At 47.8% G+C, this 19037-nt stretch overlaps 1 protein-coding gene across 1 annotated transcript in view; it reads left to right on the forward strand.

Moving 5' to 3' along the window:
- The window catches only part of QARS1 (glutaminyl-tRNA synthetase 1), a 179830-nt gene extending 161964 nt beyond the window's left edge, over nt 1–17866 (forward strand). Inside the window, exon 24 of the mRNA XM_063941120.1 lies at nt 17653–17866. Coding sequence (XP_063797190.1) covers nt 17653–17703 — 51 coding nt within the window. The 3' untranslated portion in view covers nt 17704–17866. The remainder of the gene's footprint in view (nt 1–17652) is intronic.
- The last annotated feature ends 1171 nt before the right edge of the window (nt 17867–19037 follow it).

Below are 19037 nucleotides of genomic sequence, written 5' to 3' on the forward strand. Positions count from 1 at the left end.
TTTTTCTTTCTTCTTTATACATACTACATCTCATTATCAACCAGTCTATATTAGCAGCAGACACAGTACGGTAGTCCACGGCTGTAGCTACCTCTGTGTCGGCACTCGGCAGTCCGTCCATAATTGTATACCACCTACCCGTGGTTTTTTTTTCTTTCTTCTTTATACATACATACTACATCTCTTTATCAACCAGTCTATATTAGCAGCAGACACAGTACAGTACGGTAGTCCACGGCTGTAGCTACCTCTGTGTCGGCACTCGGCAGTCCGTCCATAATTGTATACCACCTACCCGTGGTTTTTTTTTTTTCTTTCTTCTTTATACATACTACATCTCATTATCAACCAGTCTATATTAGCAGCAGACACAGTACGGTAGTCCACGGCTGTAGCTACCTCTGTGTCGGCACTCGGCAGTCCGTCCATAATTGTATACCACCTACCCGTGGTTTTTTTTTCTTTCTTCTTTATACATACTACATCTCATTATCAACCAGTCTATATTAGCAGCAGACACAGTACGGTAGTCCACGGCTGTAGCTACCTCTGTGTCGGCACTCGGCAGTCCATCCATAATTGTATACCACCTACCCGTGGTTTTTTCTCTAACGTCCTAGTGGATGCTGGGGACTCCGTCAGGACCATGGGGGGGACAGCGGCTCCGCAGGAGACAGGGCACAAAAGCAAGCTTTTAGGATCACATGGTGTGTACTGGCTCCTCCCCCTATGACCCTCCTCCAAGCCTCAGTTAGGTTTTTGTGCCCGGCCGAGAAGGGTGCAATCTAGGTGGCTCTCTTAAAGAGTTACTTAGAAAAAGTTTTTAGGTTCTTTATTTTCAGTGAGTCCTGCTGGCAACAGGCTCACTGCATCGAGGGACTTAGGGGAGAGATTTTCAACTAACCTGCGTGCAGGATGGATTGGATTCTTAGGCTACTGGACATAGCTCCAGAGGGAGTCGGAACACAGGGCTCGCCCTGGGGTTCGTCCCGGAGCCGCGCCGCCGACCCCCCTTGCAGACGCTGAAGATGAAGAGGTCCGGAACCAGGCGGCAGAAGACTCTCAGTCTTCATCAGGTAGCGCACAGCACTGCAGCTGTGCGCCATTGTTGTCAGCACACTTCACACAGCGGTCACGGAGGGTGCAGGGCGCTGGGGGGGGGCGCCCTGGGCAGCAATGTATAATACCTGTATGGCGAAAAATACATCACATATAGCCCTTGAGGCTATATGGATGTATTTAACCCCTGCCAGATATCTAAAACTCCGGAGAAGAAGCCCGCCGAAAAGGGGGCGGGGCCTATTCTCAGCACACAGCGCCATTTTCCCTCACAGAAAGGCTGGTGGGAAGGCTCCCATGCTCTCCCCTGCACTGCACTACAGAAACAGGGTTAAAACAGAGAGGGGGGGCACTGATTTGGCGATATGTATATATATTAAAATGCTATAAGGGAGGAACACTTATATAAAGGTTGTCCCTGGATATTTATAGCGTTTTGGTGTGTGCTGGCAAACTCTCCCTCTGTCTCCCCAAAGGGCTAGTGGGTCCTGTCCTCTATCAGAGCATTCCCTATGTGTGTGCTGTATGTCGGTACGTGTGTGTCGACATGTATGAGGAAAATATTGGTGAGGAGGCGGAGCAAATTGCCTGTAATGGTGATGTCACTCTCTAGGGAGTCGACACCGGAATGGATGGCTTATTTATGGAAATTACGTGACAATGTCAACACGCTGCAAGCCGGTTGACGACATGAGAGGGCCGGCGAACAAATTAGTATCTGTCCAGGCGTCTCAAACACCGTCAGGGGCTGTAAAATGCCCATTTACCTCAGTCGGTCGACACAGACCCAGACACGGACACTGATTCCAGTGTCGACGGTGAAGAAACAAACGTATTTTCTTTTAGGGCCACACGTTAAGGGCAATGAAGGAGGTGTTACATATTTCTGATACTCCAAGTACCACAAAAAAGGGTATTATGTGTGAGGTGAAAAAACTACCTGTAGTTTTTCCTGAATCAGATAAATTAAATGAAGTGTGTGATGATGCGTGGGTTTCCCCCGATAGAAAATTATTGGCGGTATACCCTTTCCCGCCAGAAGTTAAGGCGCGGTGGCGGTATACCCTTTCCCGCCAGAAGTTAAGGCGCGGTGGGAAACACCCCTCAGGGTGGATAAGGCGCTCACGCTTATCAGAACAAGTGGCGGTACCATCTACGGATAGGGCCGTACTTAAGGAGCCAGCTGATAGGAGGCTGAAAAATATCCTAAAAAGTATACACACACATGCTGGTGTTATACTGCGACCAGCGATCGCCTCAGCCTGGATGTGCAGAGCTGAGGTGGCTTGGTCGGATTCCCTGACTAAAAATATTGATACCTTTGACAGGGACAGTATTTTATTGACTATAGGGCATTTAAAGGATGCATTTCTATATATGCGAGATGCGCAGAGGGATATTTGCACTCTGGCATCAAGAGTAAATGCGATGTCCATATCTGCAAGAAGATGTTTATGGACACGACAGTGGTCAGGTGATGCAGATTCCAAACGGCACAAAGATGTATTGCCGTATAAAGGGGAGGAGTTATTTGGGGTCGGTCCATGGGACCTGGTGGCCAGGGCAACTGCTGGAAAATCCACCGTTTTTTACCCTAAGTCACATCTCTGCAGAAAAAGACACCGTCTTTTCAGCCTCAGTCCTTTCGTCCCTATAAGAGTCATATCTGCCCAGGGATAGAGGAAAGGGAAGAAGACTGCAGCAGGCAGCCCATTCCCAGGAACAGAAGCCCTCCACCGCTTCTACCAAGTTCTCAGCATGACGCTGGGACCGTACAGGACCCCTGGATCCTACAAGTAGTATCCAAGGGGTACAGATTGGAATGTCGAGAGGTTTCCCCCCTCGCAGGTTCCTGTAGTCTGCTGTACCAATGTCTCCCTCCGACAGGGAGGCAGTATTGAAAACAATTCACAAGCTGTATTCCCAGCAGGTGATAATAAAATTACCCCTCCGACAACAAGGAAAGGGGTATTACTCCACACTATATGGTGGTACTGAAGGCTAGGTGAGACCTATTCTAAATCTGAAAAATTTGAACACTTACAAGGGTTCAAATCCAGATGGAGTCACTCAGAGCAGTGATAGCAAAGAACAAGGGGACTATATGGTGTCCCGGGACATCAGGGATGCTTACCTCCATGTCCCAAAAATTTGCCTTTTCTCACCAAGGGTACCTCAGGTTCGTGGTACAGAACTGTCACTATCAGTTTCAAGACGATGCCGTTGGATTGTCCAAGGCACCCCGGGTCCTTACCAAGGTAATGACCGAAAGGAGGATTCGTCTTCAAAGAAAATGGACGACCTCCTGATAAGAACAAGGTCCAGAGAACAGTTGGAGGTCGGAGTAGCACTATCTCAAGTAGTTCTACGACAGCACGGGTGGATTCTAAATATTCCAAAACCGCAGTTGTTCCGACGACACGTCTGCTGGTCCTAGGGATGATTCTGGACACAGTCCAGGAAAAGGTGTTTCTCCCAGAGGAGAAAGCCAGGGAGTTATCCGAGCTAATCGGGATCCTCCTAAAACCAGGAAAAGTGTCAGTGCATCATTGCACAAGAGTCCTGGTAAAAATGGTGGCTTATTACGAAGCGCTTCCATTCGGCAGATTTCACGCAAGAACTCTTCAGTGGGATCTGCTGGACAAATGGTCCGGATCGCATCTTCAGATGCATCAGCGGATAACCCTATATCCAAGGACAAGGGTGTCTCTCCTGTGGTGATTACAGAGTGCTCATCTTCTAGAGGGCCGCAGATTCGGCATTCAGGATTGGATGCTCGTGACCACGGAGGCCAGCCTGAGAGGCTGGGGAGCAGTCACACAAGGAGTGTGATCAAGTCTGGAGAATTCTCTCCACATAAATATACTGGAGCTAAGAGCAAATTTATAATGCTCTAAGCTTAGCAAGACCTCTGCTTCAAGGTCAGCCGGTATTGATCCAGTGGGATAACATCACGGCAGTCGCCCACGTAAACAGAAAGGGCGGCATAAGAAGCAGGAGGGCAGTGGCAAAACTGCAAGGATTTTTCGCTAGGCGGAAAATCATGTGATAGCACTGTCAGCAGTGTTCATTCCGGGAGTGGACGACTGGGAAGCAGACTTCCTCAGCAGGCACGACCTCCACCCGGGAGAGTGGGAACTTCATCGGGAAGTTTTCCGCATGATTGTGAACCGTTGGGAAAGACCAAAGGTGGACATGATGGCGTCCCGCCCGAACAAAAAATGGGACAGGTATTGCGCCAGGTCACGAGACCTTCAGGCGATAGCTGTGGACGTCCTGGTAACACCGTGGGTGTAACAGTCGGTGTATGTGTTCCCTCCTCTGCTTCTCATAACCAAGGTATTGAGAATTATAAGACATAGAGGAGTAAGAACTATACTCGTGGCTCCGGATTGGCCAAGAGGGACTTGGTAACCGGAACTTCAAGAGATGCTCACAGAGGACTAATGGCCTCGGGAGCTAAGAAGGGATTTACTTTCAGCAAGTACCATGTCTGTTCCAAGAGGAACCGTGGCATCGGCCTTTAAGAAAGGACCTGCTCCAGCAGGGACCTTGTCTGTTCCAAGACTTACCGCGACTGCGTTTGACGGCATGGCGGTTTGAACGCCGGATCCTAAGGGAAAAGGCATTCCGGAAGAGGTCATACCTACCCTGGTCAAAGCCAGGAAGGAGGTGACCGCACAACGTTATCACCACATGTGGTAAAAATATGTTGCGTGGGTGAGGCCAGGAAGGCCCCACGAAAAAATTTCAACTAGGTCGATTTCTGCACTTCCTGCAAACAGGAGTGTCTATGAGCCTCAAATTGGGGTCCATTAAGGTTCAAGTTTCGGCCCTATAGATTTTCTTCCAGAAAGAATTGGCTTCAGTTCCTGAAGTCCAGACGTTTGTCAAGGGAGTATTGCATATACAGCCCTTGTGTGCCTCCAGTGGCACCGTGGGATCTCAACGTAGTGTTGGGATTCCTCAAATCATATTGGTTTGAACCACTCAAATCTGTGGATTTGAAATATCTCACATGGAAAGTGACCATGCTGTTGGCCCTGGCCTCGGCCAGGCGATTGTCAAAATTGGCGGCTTTGTCTTACAAAAGCCCATATTTGATTTTCCATTCGGACAGGGCAGAACTGCGGACTCGTCCCCAGTTTCTTCCTAAGGTGGTGTCAGCGTTTCACCTGAAACAACCTATTGTGGTGCCTGCGGCTACTAGGGACTTGGAGGACTCCAAGTTGCTAGACGTTGTCAGGGCCCTGAAAATAAATAAATATATATATATATATAATTCCAGGACGGCTGGAGTCAGAAAGTCTGACTTGCTGTTTATATTGTAGGCACCCAAAAAGCTGGGTGCTCCTGCTTCTAAGCAGACTATTGCTCGTTGGATTTGTAGTACAATTCAGCTTGCACATTCTGTGGCAGGCCTGCCACAGCCAAAATCTGTTAATGCCCATTCCACAAGGAAGGTGGGCTCATCTTGGGCGGCTGCCCGAGGGGTCTCGGCTTTACAACTTTGCCGAGCAGCTACTTGGTCAGGGGCAAACACGTTTGCTAAATTCTACAAATTTGATACCCTGGCTGTGGAGGACCTGGAGTTCTCTCATTCGGTGCTGCAGAGTCATCCGCACTCTCCCGCCCGTTTGGGAGCTTTGGTATAATCCCCATGGTCCTGACGGAGTCCCCAGCATCCACTAGGACGTTAGAGAAAATAAGATTTTACTTACCGATAAATCTATTTCTCATAGTCCGTAGTGGATGCTGGGCGCCCATCCCAAGTGCGGATTGTCTGCATTACTTGTACATAGTTATTGTTACAAAAAAAATCGGGTTATTATTGTTGTGAGCCATCTTTTTTAGAGGCTACTCCATTGTTATCATACTGTTAACTGGGTTCAAATCACAAGTTGTACGGTGTGATTGGTGTGGCTGGTATGAGTCTTACCCGGGATTCAAGATCCTTCCTTATTGTGTACGCTCGTCCGGGCACAGTACCTAACTGAGGCTTGGAGGAGGGTCATAGGGGGAGGAGCCAGTACACACCATGTGATCCTAAAAGCTTGCTTTTGTGCCCTGTCTCCTGCGGAGCCGCTGTCCCCCCCATGGTCCTGACGGAGTCCCCAGCATCCACTACGGACTATGAGAAATAGATTTATCGGTAAGTAAAATCTTATTTTTTTCTTTCTTCTTTATACATACTACATCTCATTATCATCCAGTCTATATTAGCAGCAGACACAGTACAGTACGGTAGTCCACGGCTGTAGCTACCTCTGTGTCGGCACTCGGCAGTCCGTCCATAATTGTATACCACCTACCCGTGTTTTTTTTTTTCTTCTTTATACATACTACATCTCATTATCAACCAGTCTATGTTAGCAGCAGACACAGTACGGTAGTCCACGGCTGTAGCTACCTCTGTGTCGGCACTCGGCAGTCCATCCATAATTGTATACCACCTACCCGTGGTTTTTTTTTCTTTCTTCTTTATACATACATACTACATCTCTTTATCAACCAGTCTATATTAGCAGCAGACACAGTACAGTAGTCCACGGCTGTAGCTACCTCTGTGTCGGCACTCGGCAGTCCATCCATAATTGTATACCACCTACCCGTGGTTTTTTTTTCTTTCTTCTTTATACATACATACTACATCTCTTTATCAACCAGTCTATATTAGCAGCAGACACAGTACAGTAGTCCACGGCTGTAGCTACCTCTGTGTCGGCACTCGGCAGTCCATCCATAATTGTATACCACCTACCCGTGGTTTTTTTTTCTTTCTTCTTTATACATACATACTACATCTCATTATCATCCAGTCTATATTAGCAGCAGACACAGTACAGTACAATAGTCCATGGCTGTAGCTACCTCTGTGTCGGCACTCGGCAGTCCATCCATAATTGTATACTAGTATCCATCCATCTCCATTGTTTACCTGAGGTGCCTTTTAGTTGTGCCTATTAAAATATGGAGAACAAAAATGTTGAGTTTCCAAAATTAGGGAAAGATCAAGATCCACTTCCACCTCGTGCTGAAGCTGCTGCCACTAGTCATGGCCGAGAAGATGAAATGCCAGCAACGTCGTCTGCCAAGGCCGATGCCCAATGTCATAGTACAGAGCATGTCAAATCCAAAACACCAAATATCAGTAAAAAAAGGACTCCAAAACCTAAAATAAAATTGTCGGAGGAGAAGCGTAAACTTGCCAATACGCTATTTACCACACGGAGTGGCAAGAAACGTCTGAGGCCCTGGCCTATGTTCATGGCTAGTGGTTCAGCTTCACATGAGGATGGAAGCACTCAGCCTCTCGCTAGAAAACTAAAAAGACTCAAGCTGGCAAAAGCACCGCAAAGAACTGTGCGTTCTTCGAAATCCCAAATCCACAAGGAGAGTCCAATTGTGTCGGTTGCGATGCCTGACCTTCCCAACACTGGACGTGAAGAGCATGCGCCTTCCACCATTTGCACGCCCCCTGCAAGTGCTGGAAGGAGCACCCGCAGTCCAGTTCCTGATAGTCAGATTGAAGATGTCAGTGTTGAAGTACACCAGGATGAGGAGGATATGGGTGTTGCTGGCGCTGGGGAGGAAATTGACCAGGAGGATTCTGATGGTGAGGTGGTTTGTTTAAGTCAGGCACCCGGGGAGACACCTGTTGTCCGTGGGAGGAATATGGCCGTTGACATGCCTGGTGAAAATACCAAAAAAATCAGCTCTTCGGTGTGGAAGTATTTCACCAGAAATGCGGACAACATTTGTCAAGCCGTGTGTTCCCTTTGTCAAGCTGTAATAAGTAGGGGTAAGGACGTTAACCACCTCGGAACATCCTCCCTTATACGTCACCTGCAGCGCATTCATAATAAGTCAGTGACAAGTTCAAAAACTTTGGGCGACAGCGGAAGCAGTCCACTGACCAGTAAATCCCTTCCTCTTGTAACCAAGCTCACGCAAACCACCCCACCAACTCCCTCAGTGTCAATTTCCTCCTTCCCCAGGAATGCCAGTAGTCCTGCAGGCCATGTCACTGGCAATTCTGACGAGTCCTCTCCTGCCTGGGATTCCTCCGATGCATCCTTGCGTGTAACGCCTACTGCTGCTGGCGCTGCTGTTGTTGCTGCTGGGAGTCGATGGTCATCCCAGAGGGGAAGTCGTAAGCCCACTTGTACTACTTCCAGTAAGCAATTGACTGTCCAACAGTCCTTTGCGAGGAAGATGAAATATCACAGCAGTCATCCTGCTGCAAAGCGGATAACTGAGGCCTTGACAACTATGTTGGTGTTAGACGTGCGTCCGGTATCCGCCGTTAGTTCACAGGGAACTAGACAATTTATTGAGGCAGTGTGCCCCCGTTACCAAATACCATCTAGGTTCCACTTCTGTAGGCAGGTCGATACCGAGAATGTACACGGACGTCAGAAAAAGACTCACCAGTGTCCTAAAAAATGCAGTTGTACCCAATGTCCACTTAACCACGGACATGTGGACAAGTGGAGCAGGGCAGGGTCAGGACTATATGACTGTGACAGCCCACTGGGTAGATGTATGGACTCCCGCCGCAAGAACAGCAGCGGCGGCACCAGTAGCAGCATCTCGCAAACGCCAACTCTTTCCTAGGCAGGCTACGCTTTGTATCACCGCTTTCCAGAATACGCACACAGCTAAAAACCTCTTACGGCAACTGAGGAAGATCATCGCAGAATGGCTTACCCCAATTGGACTCTCCTGTGGATTTGTGGCATCGGACAACGCCAGCAATATTGTGTGTGCATTAAATATGGGCAAATTCCAGCACGTCCCATGTTTTGCACATACCTTGAATTTGGTGGTGCAGAATTTTTAAAAAAACGACAGGGGCGTGCAAAAGATGCTGTCGGTGGCCAGAAGAATTGCGGGACACTTTCGGCGTACAGGCACCACGTACAGAAGACTGGAGCACCACCAAAAACTACTGAACCTGCCCTGCCATCATCTGAAGCAAGAAGTGGTAACGAGGTGGAATTCAACCCTCTATATGCTTCAGAGGTTGGAGGAGCAGCAAAAGGCCATTCAAGCCTATACAATTGAGCACGATATAGGAGGTGGAATGCACCTGTCTCAAGTGCAGTGGAGAATGATTTCAACGTTGTGCAAGGTTCTGATGCCCTTTGAACTTGCCACACGTGAAGTCAGTTCAGACACTGCCAGCCTGAGTCAGGTCATTCCCCTCATCAGGCTTTTGCAGAAGAAGCTGGAGACATTAAAGGAGGAGCTAACACGGAGCGATTCCGCTAGGCATGTGGGACTTGTGGATGGAGCCCTTAATTCGCTTAACAAGGATTCACGGGTGGTCAATCTGTTGAAATCAGAGCACTACATTTTGGCCACCGTGCTCGATCCTAGATTTAAAACCTACCTTGGATCTCTCTTTCCGGCAGACACAAGTCTGCTGGGGTTGAAAGACCTGCTGGTGAGAAAATTGTCAAGTCAAGCGGAACGCGACCTGTCAACATCTCCTCCTTCACATTCTCCCGCAACTGGGGGTGCGAGGAAAAGGCTCAGAATTCCGAGCCCACCCGCTGGCGGTGATGCAGGGCAGTCTGGAGCGACTGCTGATGCTGACATCTGGTCCGGACTGAAGGACCTGACAACGATTACGGACATGTCGTCTACTGTCACTGCATATGATTCTCTTAACATTGAAAGAATGGTGGAGGATTATATGAGTGACCGCATCCAAGTAGGCACGTCACACAGTCCGTACTTATACTGGCAGGAAAAAGAGGCAATTTGGAGGCCCTTGCACAAACTGGCTTTATTCTACCTAAGTTGCCCTCCCACAAGTGTGTACTCCGAAAGAGTGTTTAGTGCCGCCGCTCACCTTGTCAGCAATCGGCGTACGAGGTTACATCCAGAAAATGTGGAGAAGATGATGTTCATTAAAATGAATTATAATCAATTCCTCCGCGGAGACATTGACCAGCAGCAATTGCCTCCACAAAGTACACAGGGAGCTGAGATGGTGGATTCCAGTGGGGACGAATTGATAATCTGTGAGGAGGGGGATGTACACGGTGATATATCGGAGGATGATGATGAGGTGGACATCTTGCCTCTGTAGAGCCAGTTTGTGCAAGGAGAGATTAATTGCTTCTTTTTTGGGGGGGGTCCAAACCAACCCGTCATATCAGTCACAGTCGTGTGGCAGACCCTGTCACTGAAATGATGGGTTGGTTAAAGTGTGCATGTCCTGTTTATACAACATAAGGGTGGGTGGGAGGGCCCAAGGACAATTCCATCTTGCACCTCTTTTTTCTTTTATTTTTCTTTGCGTCATGTGCTGTTTGGGGAGGGTTTTTTGGAAGGGCCATCCTGCGTGACACTGCAGTGCCACTCCTAGATGGGCCCGGTGTTTGTGTCGGCCACTAGGGTCGCTTATCTTACTCACACAGTCAGCTACCTCATTGCGCCTCTTTTTTTCTTTGCGTCATGTGCTGTTTGGGGAGGGTTTTTTGGAAGGGCCATCCTGCGGGACACTGCAGTGCCACTCCTAGATGGGCCCGGTGTTTGTGTCGGCCACTAGGGTCGCTTATCTTACTCACACAGTCAGCTACCTCATTGCGCCTCTTTTTTTCTTTGCGTCATGTGCTGTTTGGGGAGGGTTTTTTGGAAGGGCCATCCTGCGTGACACTGCAGTGCCACTCCTAGATGGGCCCGGTGTTTGTGTCGGCCACTAGGGTCGCTTATCTTACTCACACAGTCAGCTACCTCATTGCGCCTCTTTTTTTTCTTTGCGTCATGTGCTGTTTGGGGAGGGTTTTTTGGAAGGGCCATCCTGCGTGACACTGCAGTGACACTCCTAGATGGGCCCGGTGTTTGTGTCGGCCACTAGGGTCGCTTATCTTACTCACACAGTCAGCTACCTCATTGCGCCTCTTTTTTTTCTTTGCGTCATGTGCTGTTTGGGGAGGGTTTTTTGGAAGGGACATCCTGCGTGACACTGCAGTGCCACTCCTAGATGGGCCCGGTGTTTGTGTCGGCCACTAGGGTCGCTTATCTTACTCACACAGCGACCTCGGTGCAAATTTTAGGACTAAAAATAATATTGTGAGGTATTCAGAATAGACTGAAAATGAGTGTAAATTATGGTTTTTGAGGTTAATAATACTTTGGGATCAAAATGACCCCCAAATTCTATGATTTAAGCTGTTTTTTAGGGTTTTTTTAAAAAAACACCCGAATCCAAAACACACCCGAATCCGACAAAAAAAATTCGGTGAGGTTTTGCCAAAACGCGGTCGAACCCAAAACACGGCCGCGGAACCGAACCCAAAACCAAAACACAAAACCCGAAAAATTTCCGGCGCTCATCTCTAGTGATAACACTGTCAGCGGTGTTCATTCCGGGAGTGGACAACTGGGAAGCAGACTTCCTCAGCAGGAAGATGGCGTCCCGTCTGAACAAAAAACTGGACAGGTATTGCGCCAGGTCAAGAGACCCTCAGGCAATAGCTGGGACGCTCTGGTAACACCGTGGGTGTACCAGTCGGTGTATGTGTTCCCTCCTCTGCCTCTCATACCCAAGGTACTGAGAATTATAAGACTGAGAGGAGTAAGAACTATACTCGTGGCTCCGGATTGGCCAAGAAGGACTTGGTACCCGGAACTTCAAGAGATACTAAGAAGGGACTTGCTTCAGCAAGGATCATGTCTGTTCCAAGACTTACCGCGGCTGCGTTTGACGGCATGGCGGTTGAACGCCGGATCCTAAGGGAAAAAGGCATTCCGGAAGAGGTCATCCCTACCCTGGTCAGAGCCAGGAAGGAGTTGACCGCACAACATTATCACCGCATTGGCGAAAATATGTTGCATGGTGTGAGGCCAGGAAGGCCCCCACGGAGGAATTTCAACTCGGTCGATTCCTACATTTCCTACAAACAGGAGTGTCTATGGGCCTCAAATTGGGGTCCATTAAGGTTCAAATTTCGGCCCTATCGATTTTCTTCCAGAAAGAATTGGCTTCAGTTCCTGAAGTCCAGATGTTTGTCAAGGGAGTACTGCATATACAACCCCCTTTTGTGCCTCCAGTGGCACTGTGGGATCTCAACGTAGTTCTGGGATTCCTCAAATCACATTGGTTTAAACCGCTCAAATCTGTGGATTTGAAATATCTCACATGGAAAGTGACCATGCTGTTGGCCCTGGCCTCGGCCAGGCGAGTGTCAGAATTGGCGGCTTTGTCTCACAAAAGCCCATATCTGATTGTCCATTCGGACAGGGCAGAGCTGCGGACTCGTCCCCAGTTTCTCCCTAAGGTGGTGTCAGCGTTTCACCTGAACCAGCTTATTGTGGTACCTGCGGCTACTAGGGACTTGGAGGACTCCAAGTTGCTAGATGTTGTCAGGGCCCTGAAAATATAGGTTTCCAGGACGGCTGGAGTCAGGAAAACTGACTTGCTGTTATCCTGTATGCACCCAACAAACTGGGTGCTCTTGCTTCTAAGCAGACGATTGCTAGTTGGATGTGTAGTACAATTCAGCTTGCACATTCTGTGGCAGGCCTGCCACAACCAAAATATGTAAATGCCCATTCCACAAGGAAGGTGGGCTCATCTTGGGCGGCTGCCCGAGGGGTCTCGGCTTTACAACTTTGCCGAGCTGCTACTTGGTCAGGGGCAAACACGTTTGAAAAATTCTACAAATTTGATACCCTGGCTGAGGAGGACCTGGAGTTCTCTCATTCGGTGCTGCAGAGTCATCCGCACTCTCCCGCCCGTTTGGGAGCTTTGGTATAATCCCCATGGTCCTGACGGAGTCCCCAGCATCCACTTAGGACGTCAGAGAAAATAAGAATTTACTTACCGATAATTCTATTTCTCGTAGTCCGTAGTGGATGCTGGGCGCCCATCCCAAGTGCGGATTGTCTGAAATACTTGTACATAGTTATTGTTACAAAAATCGGGTTATTATTGTTGTGAGCCATCTTTTCAGAGGCTCCGCTGTTATCATGCTGTTAACTGGGTTCAGATCACAGGTTGTACAGTGTGATTGGTGTGGCTGGTATGAGTCTTACCCGGGATTCAAAATCCTTCCTTATTGTGTACGCTCGTCCGGGCACAGTATCCTAACTGAGGCTTGGAGGAGGGTCATAGGGGGAGGAGCCAGTGCACACCACCTGATCCTAAAGCTTTTACTTTTGTGCCCTGTCTCCTGCGGAGCCGCTATTCCCCATGGTCCTGACGGAGTTCCCAGCATCCACTACGGACTACGAGAAATAGAATTATCGGTAAGTAAATTCTTATTTTTTGCACACTTTCCCATTTGCTCCTGAAGGTAGGAAATTCTGTGAAGAACCCCCGGGGGTTGACGTATCAGTCTCTCAACTGTCTAAAAAAGCAGTGCTGCCTGCCCCGTGGGGGACGACACTAAAGTCTATCTTCATGGCAGCTGGTGTATCGTAGAGGCCGGTCATAGCGGGTTGCTGGATGATCATGCCATTCACACATGGGCTTCCTCAAATTCAGGATGGCGTCTCCAGGAATATGTCTCCGGTCACTACGGTGACTCTCATGAAGCACATTCAGGACACTGCACACGTACTCTGTGACTCGCTCAAGGAGATAGGCATTATTAATGCTAGGACTTCTGCCATGGCTTTGTTGTTGCATCAATGGATAGCGGATGCAGAATCCAAGCGCAGTGTGGAATCCCTCCCCTTTTCTGGGGAATGCCACTTTGGGGTTGAGTTGGATGCGTGGATTTCCAAAGTCACTGCTGGGAAATCCACGTTTCTTCACTCTGGGGCCCTGCCGGCTAGGCGTTCCTACCCAGGGCCGTCTGTTCAGTCCTTTCGGTCTAACAGATTTCGATCCAGGGCCAGAGGTGCTTCCAATGCATCAGAGTTAAGTCAAAAAGACCTGCAACCACCGGTTCTCAGGAACAGAGCACCAGTTCGGCTTCCACGAAATCCTCAGCATGACTGTCCACCCACCCCAAGGAGATCTCGAGGTTGGAGCTCGACTCAGTCACTTAAGCCGTATCTGGGAAAGCTCCTGCCAGGATATCTGGGTAAGGGACCTCATTTCTCATGGCTACAAGCTGGAGTTCGACGGTGCTCCTCCCCAATGATTTTTCAAATCAAGCTTGCCAGCTTTGGAGGATACGCAAGTTACATTGCAACAGGCCATCCGAAAGTTGGTCCATTCCCACGTCATTGTTCCAGTACCAATACCACAACGAGGCAGGGGTTATTACTCCAACCTGGCACGGAAGCCAGACTGCTCGGTAAGGCCCATTTTGAATCTAAAGTCCTTGAACCCTTAGCTACAGGTTTTCTAGTTCAAAATGGAATCCCTAAGGGCAGTGATTGCGGGCCTGGAAGAACAGGAATTCTTGGTTTCCTTGGATATCAAGAACGCCTACCTGCATATACCAATTTGGCCACCTCATCAGGTTTATCACTACCAGTTCTAGGCACTACCCTTTGGCCTGTCCGCGGCTCCGAGGGTATTCACAAAGGTGTTGGTGGAGATGATCCAACTCCGGTTCCAGAGGGTCAATGTTGTCCCTTACCTGGACGATCTTCTGATAAAAGCAAGTCGCTGAAGGCCCATTCTACAAGATCTGTGGGGTCTTACTGGGCGGCTGCCCGTGGAGTCTCGGCCTTGCAACTATGCTGAGCTGCTACCTGGTCGGTGTAGATCACTTTTGTTAAGTTCTACAAGTTTGATACCCTGGCCAAAGAGGATACCCAGTTTGGGTAGGCAGTGCTGCAGCAGTCTCCGCACATTCCTGCTTGTTCTTGCCCGTTCTGGAAGCTTTGGGACATCCCTATCGTACTAAGTCTCCCCAATATCCCTTATGGATGCTAGAGAAAATAGAATTTTAATTACCTACCGGTAAATCCTTTTCTCGTAGTCCATAAGGGATATTGGGTGCCCGCCTCAGTGCGTTGACTTTTCTGCAGGTTCTTGTTATGTGGTTACCTGTTCAGCTGTTGCTGTTATTGTTACCAGGTGTTGCTGGTTGTTGTATGTTAGTGGTGTGCTGGTTTATAAATCTCACCACTCATTGTTATTCTGTTCCTTCTCTCATATATGTCCTTTCTCCTTCAGACACTATTTTACTTATATCTGCCTGTGGGAGGCCCCCTTAGAGGGGAGGAGCCAGCACACCCAGTGAAGAAATTTAAAGTGCATCACACCCAGTGAAGAAATTTAAAGTGCATCGGCTCCTTTTGGACCCCGTCTATACCCCATCGTATTAAGTCTCCCCTATATCCCTTATGGACTACGAGAAAAGGATTTACCGGTGGGTAATTAAAATCCTATTATTTTCAAACACATCCTTTTACATAGCAGCTAGGAAGCTGATTGGCCATTTATAACTCTTTGGGGTCTATTAATGAAGCAGTGGAAAGTGTGGAGAAGTGAGCCAGTGGAGAAGTTGCCCATGGCAACCAATCAGCATTGAAGTAACATTTATAATTTGCAAACTATAAAATTTATATAGAGCAGCTCACTTCTCCACTCTTTCCACTGCTTTATGAATAGACCACTTTATCCATGTCCACTCTACCACTATTTAAGGCTTAATACATTTGGGCCTTTATATCACGGGTGTGTGATTTTAGTGAGGCTTGGCCATCTTTTACAGCATACGTTCATGTATGTTGTACCCTTGATCGGGGTCCCATACCTGCCAGGGATTGTTGGAAAAGATATGCAAACCATATGGTCACTTAGTGGGGGATGATGATATACTTATAATAATGTGCTCACTGGTCGGATAATATTGTTTTGTACCACTCATTTGCGTAATCTAATGTGCTGTGTTACTATGCTGCTGTAAGAGGTTATTGGTCTATAAGTCAAACTGATCAACAAGAAGAAAAATATCCATAGCCACGCCCACTTCAGCGTAAACGCCCACTCTGTCACTTTTTACATATCCTCCAATTGCTAATGCATTTGTTTATTATTTTTTAACTAGTCTAGAGTTGGCAGGCTGTAATGATCCATTACATTTAATTATGAAGGAAACCTAACGTGCCCTGTTCTGAGGGATGATGGGGGATAGAGGGGGAGGAGTATGTTTCACTTTTAGAATATTTAATGTGCCAGCTTCCTGTAAGCCACCATCAATACCCCAGCGTCTTGACTTAGTGCCAGTTGTCCCCTAGTGGCTGACAGAAAAATGGGGATTACATACGACGTTTCACAACCCTAGTTCCGTGGGATCACTCATAAAACGGGGAATTGATGCAAGGGTTGAGAGTATTATACTCCAATTATATAAATCACTAGTGAGGCCACATCTTGAATACTGTGTGCAATTTTGGGCACCATATTACAAAAAGGATATCCTGGAGCTAGAAAAGGTTCAGAGGCGGGCGTCCAAACTAATCAAGGGCATGGAGACTCTGGAATACGGGGAAAGGCTTGCTAGGCATGTTTACATTGGAAAAGAGGAGACTAAGAGTGGACATGATCAACATCTACAAATATAGAAGGGGTCAATACACAGAGCTCGGGAGGGACCTGTTTTCTATAAGATCAGCACAGAGGACACGTGGTCACTCGCTTAGGTTAGAGGAGAGGAGTTTCCGCACATTGGCCCTCATTCCGAGTCGTTCGCTCTGTATTTTTCATCGCATCGCAGTGAAATTCCGCTTAGTGCGCATGCGCAATATTCGCACTGCGACTGCGCCAAGTATCTTTGCTATGAAGAAAGTATTTTTACTCACGGCTTTCTCATCGCTCCGGCGAACGTAATGTGATTGACAGGAAATGGGTGTTACTGGGCGGAAACACTGCGTTTTATGGGCGTGTGGCTGAAAACGCTACCGTTTCCGGAAAAAACGCAGGAGTGGCCGGAGAAACGGGGGAGTGGTTGGGCGAACGCTGGGTGTGTTTGTGACGTCAAACCAGGAACGACAAGCACTGAACTGATCGCACAGGCAGAGTAAGTCTGGAGCTACTCTAAAACTGCTAAGTAGTTTGTGCTCGCAATATTGCGAATACATCGGTCGCAATTTTAAGATGCTAAGATACACTCCCAGTAGGCGGCGGCTTAGCGTGTGTAACTCTGCTAAATTCGCCTTGCGACCGATCAACTCGGAATGAGGGCCATTGAGGCGAAAAAGTTTTTTCACGGGTAAGGACAATAGGTGTTTGGAATTCCCTGCCTGAGAGAGTAGTAACAGCGGACTCAGTCAACACCTTTAAGAATGGGTTAGATAAATTCCTATTGGATAAAGATATTCAGGGTTATGGTGAGTAGGCACGCATTATAGTTAATATAACTAGTCCTAACATAAAAATAATTAGTCCTATAATAAGACTGCATAGGAGACCACAAATAGGTTGAACTCGATGGACAATTGTCTTTTTTTTTCAACCTTAGTTACTATGTATGTTACGCTAGTGGAATAAATTACCCACAGTCCATCAACAGCAGTAGTGTCAGCAGCGGATGGTAATAGAATGACTCTGCTGTGGCAGGACCAATCTTGTGACCAATAAGACTGTACTGTCAGGAAAATAGCAGCGGGTCTTTATGAACTATTTCTGTTTGTTCATTAATAACATGTTACTGGTAACGTTTTCCATTTCAGATGGTCTTTAATAGAACAGTCACCCTCAAGGAGGATCCAGGGAAAGTGTGAATGTTTCCGCTGTGGAACGACAGCTCTGCTGTAGAAAGACTCTGCACAATCAACCAGAACAACCGCTTGCCTTAATTCGGAGGGGAAAGGTTTTATCCAAAATCCAGTTGCTTTTAATTAACATTATTCTCGTTGGGAAAGTAATAAATATGCACATATGTAATCCTGTTTGTGCTTTTTTTTATTTATTTGTTGTTTTGAAGACCCTAATGTGTTACACACTTCATTCTACACATTACTGTCACTGCGTGGAGCAGTACATACATAAGTGCATCGGGCTCCTGTTTCATGGAGCAAAGTTGTCAGCCTGAAAATGTGTATGCGACTTGTCCCCATGGTATAGAGAAGAACCTTCTCCGCAATCGCCAAATGCGGATTTCAGGGTTTCTCAGAAACCAGAAGAGATGGTAGGACATAAAGATAAACCCAATCCCAATATCCCCTCACTTTCGTGAGCTTTGAATCAATTTAACCCATGCAGTGTTGAAGGAGACTGATTTCAATGAGAGTCGCAGCAGACTTCCGACGAATAACTTGGACAGCAGGTTAATAATTATTTTTATATCTTGAAATGTGTTTTTTTTTTTTTTTAAATGTACGTTAAACAAATTTCGGCTTTGGCTGCAGATTTGATGAATTGCGGCAAGCGTCAGCTCTCTGTACGAGAAATCGCTCAAATTGATTATTCCCCCCTTCTTCAAACCTCTGCTGTTTGCCACATTTACCCCTTTATAAGCGGCTACACTGTAATACTAAGAATCTGGAGAATGCGTACAGGTGCGTTGCACACGTTCCTTCTCCGCCACAAACTACGGCACATCAAATGGTCACATCCCCCCCATCCCACCCCTCCCTGTTCCTTCAAGGAACTGCCAGTGGTGGTGGTCCTCAGTTTTGCTTCTTAAATAACCTTTATTTCTCTGACGTCCTAGTGGATGCTGGGGACTCCGTCAGGACCATGGGGATTAGCGGCTCCGCAGGAGACAGGGCACAAAAATAAAGCTTTAGGATCAGGTGGTGTGCACTGGCTCCTCCCCCTATGACCCTCCTCCAAGCCCCAGTTAGGTTTTTGTGCCCGTCCGAGCAGGGTGCAATCTAGGTGGCTCTCCTGAAGAGCTGCTTAGAGTAAAAGTTTTTAGGTTTTTTATTTTACAGTGAGTCCTGCTGGCAACAGGCTCACTGCAACGAGGGACTTAGGGGAGAAGAAGTGAACTCACCTGCGTGCAGGATGGATTGGCTTCTTAGGCTACTGGACACCATTAGCTCCAGAGGGATCGAACACAGGCCCAGCCATGGAGTCCGGTCCCGGAGCCGTGCCGCCGACCCCCTTGCAG

Source organism: Pseudophryne corroboree, chromosome 9 (assembly GCF_028390025.1).
Source record: "Pseudophryne corroboree isolate aPseCor3 chromosome 9, aPseCor3.hap2, whole genome shotgun sequence".
In the NCBI taxonomy this organism is placed as follows: Eukaryota; Metazoa; Chordata; class Amphibia; order Anura; family Myobatrachidae; genus Pseudophryne; species Pseudophryne corroboree.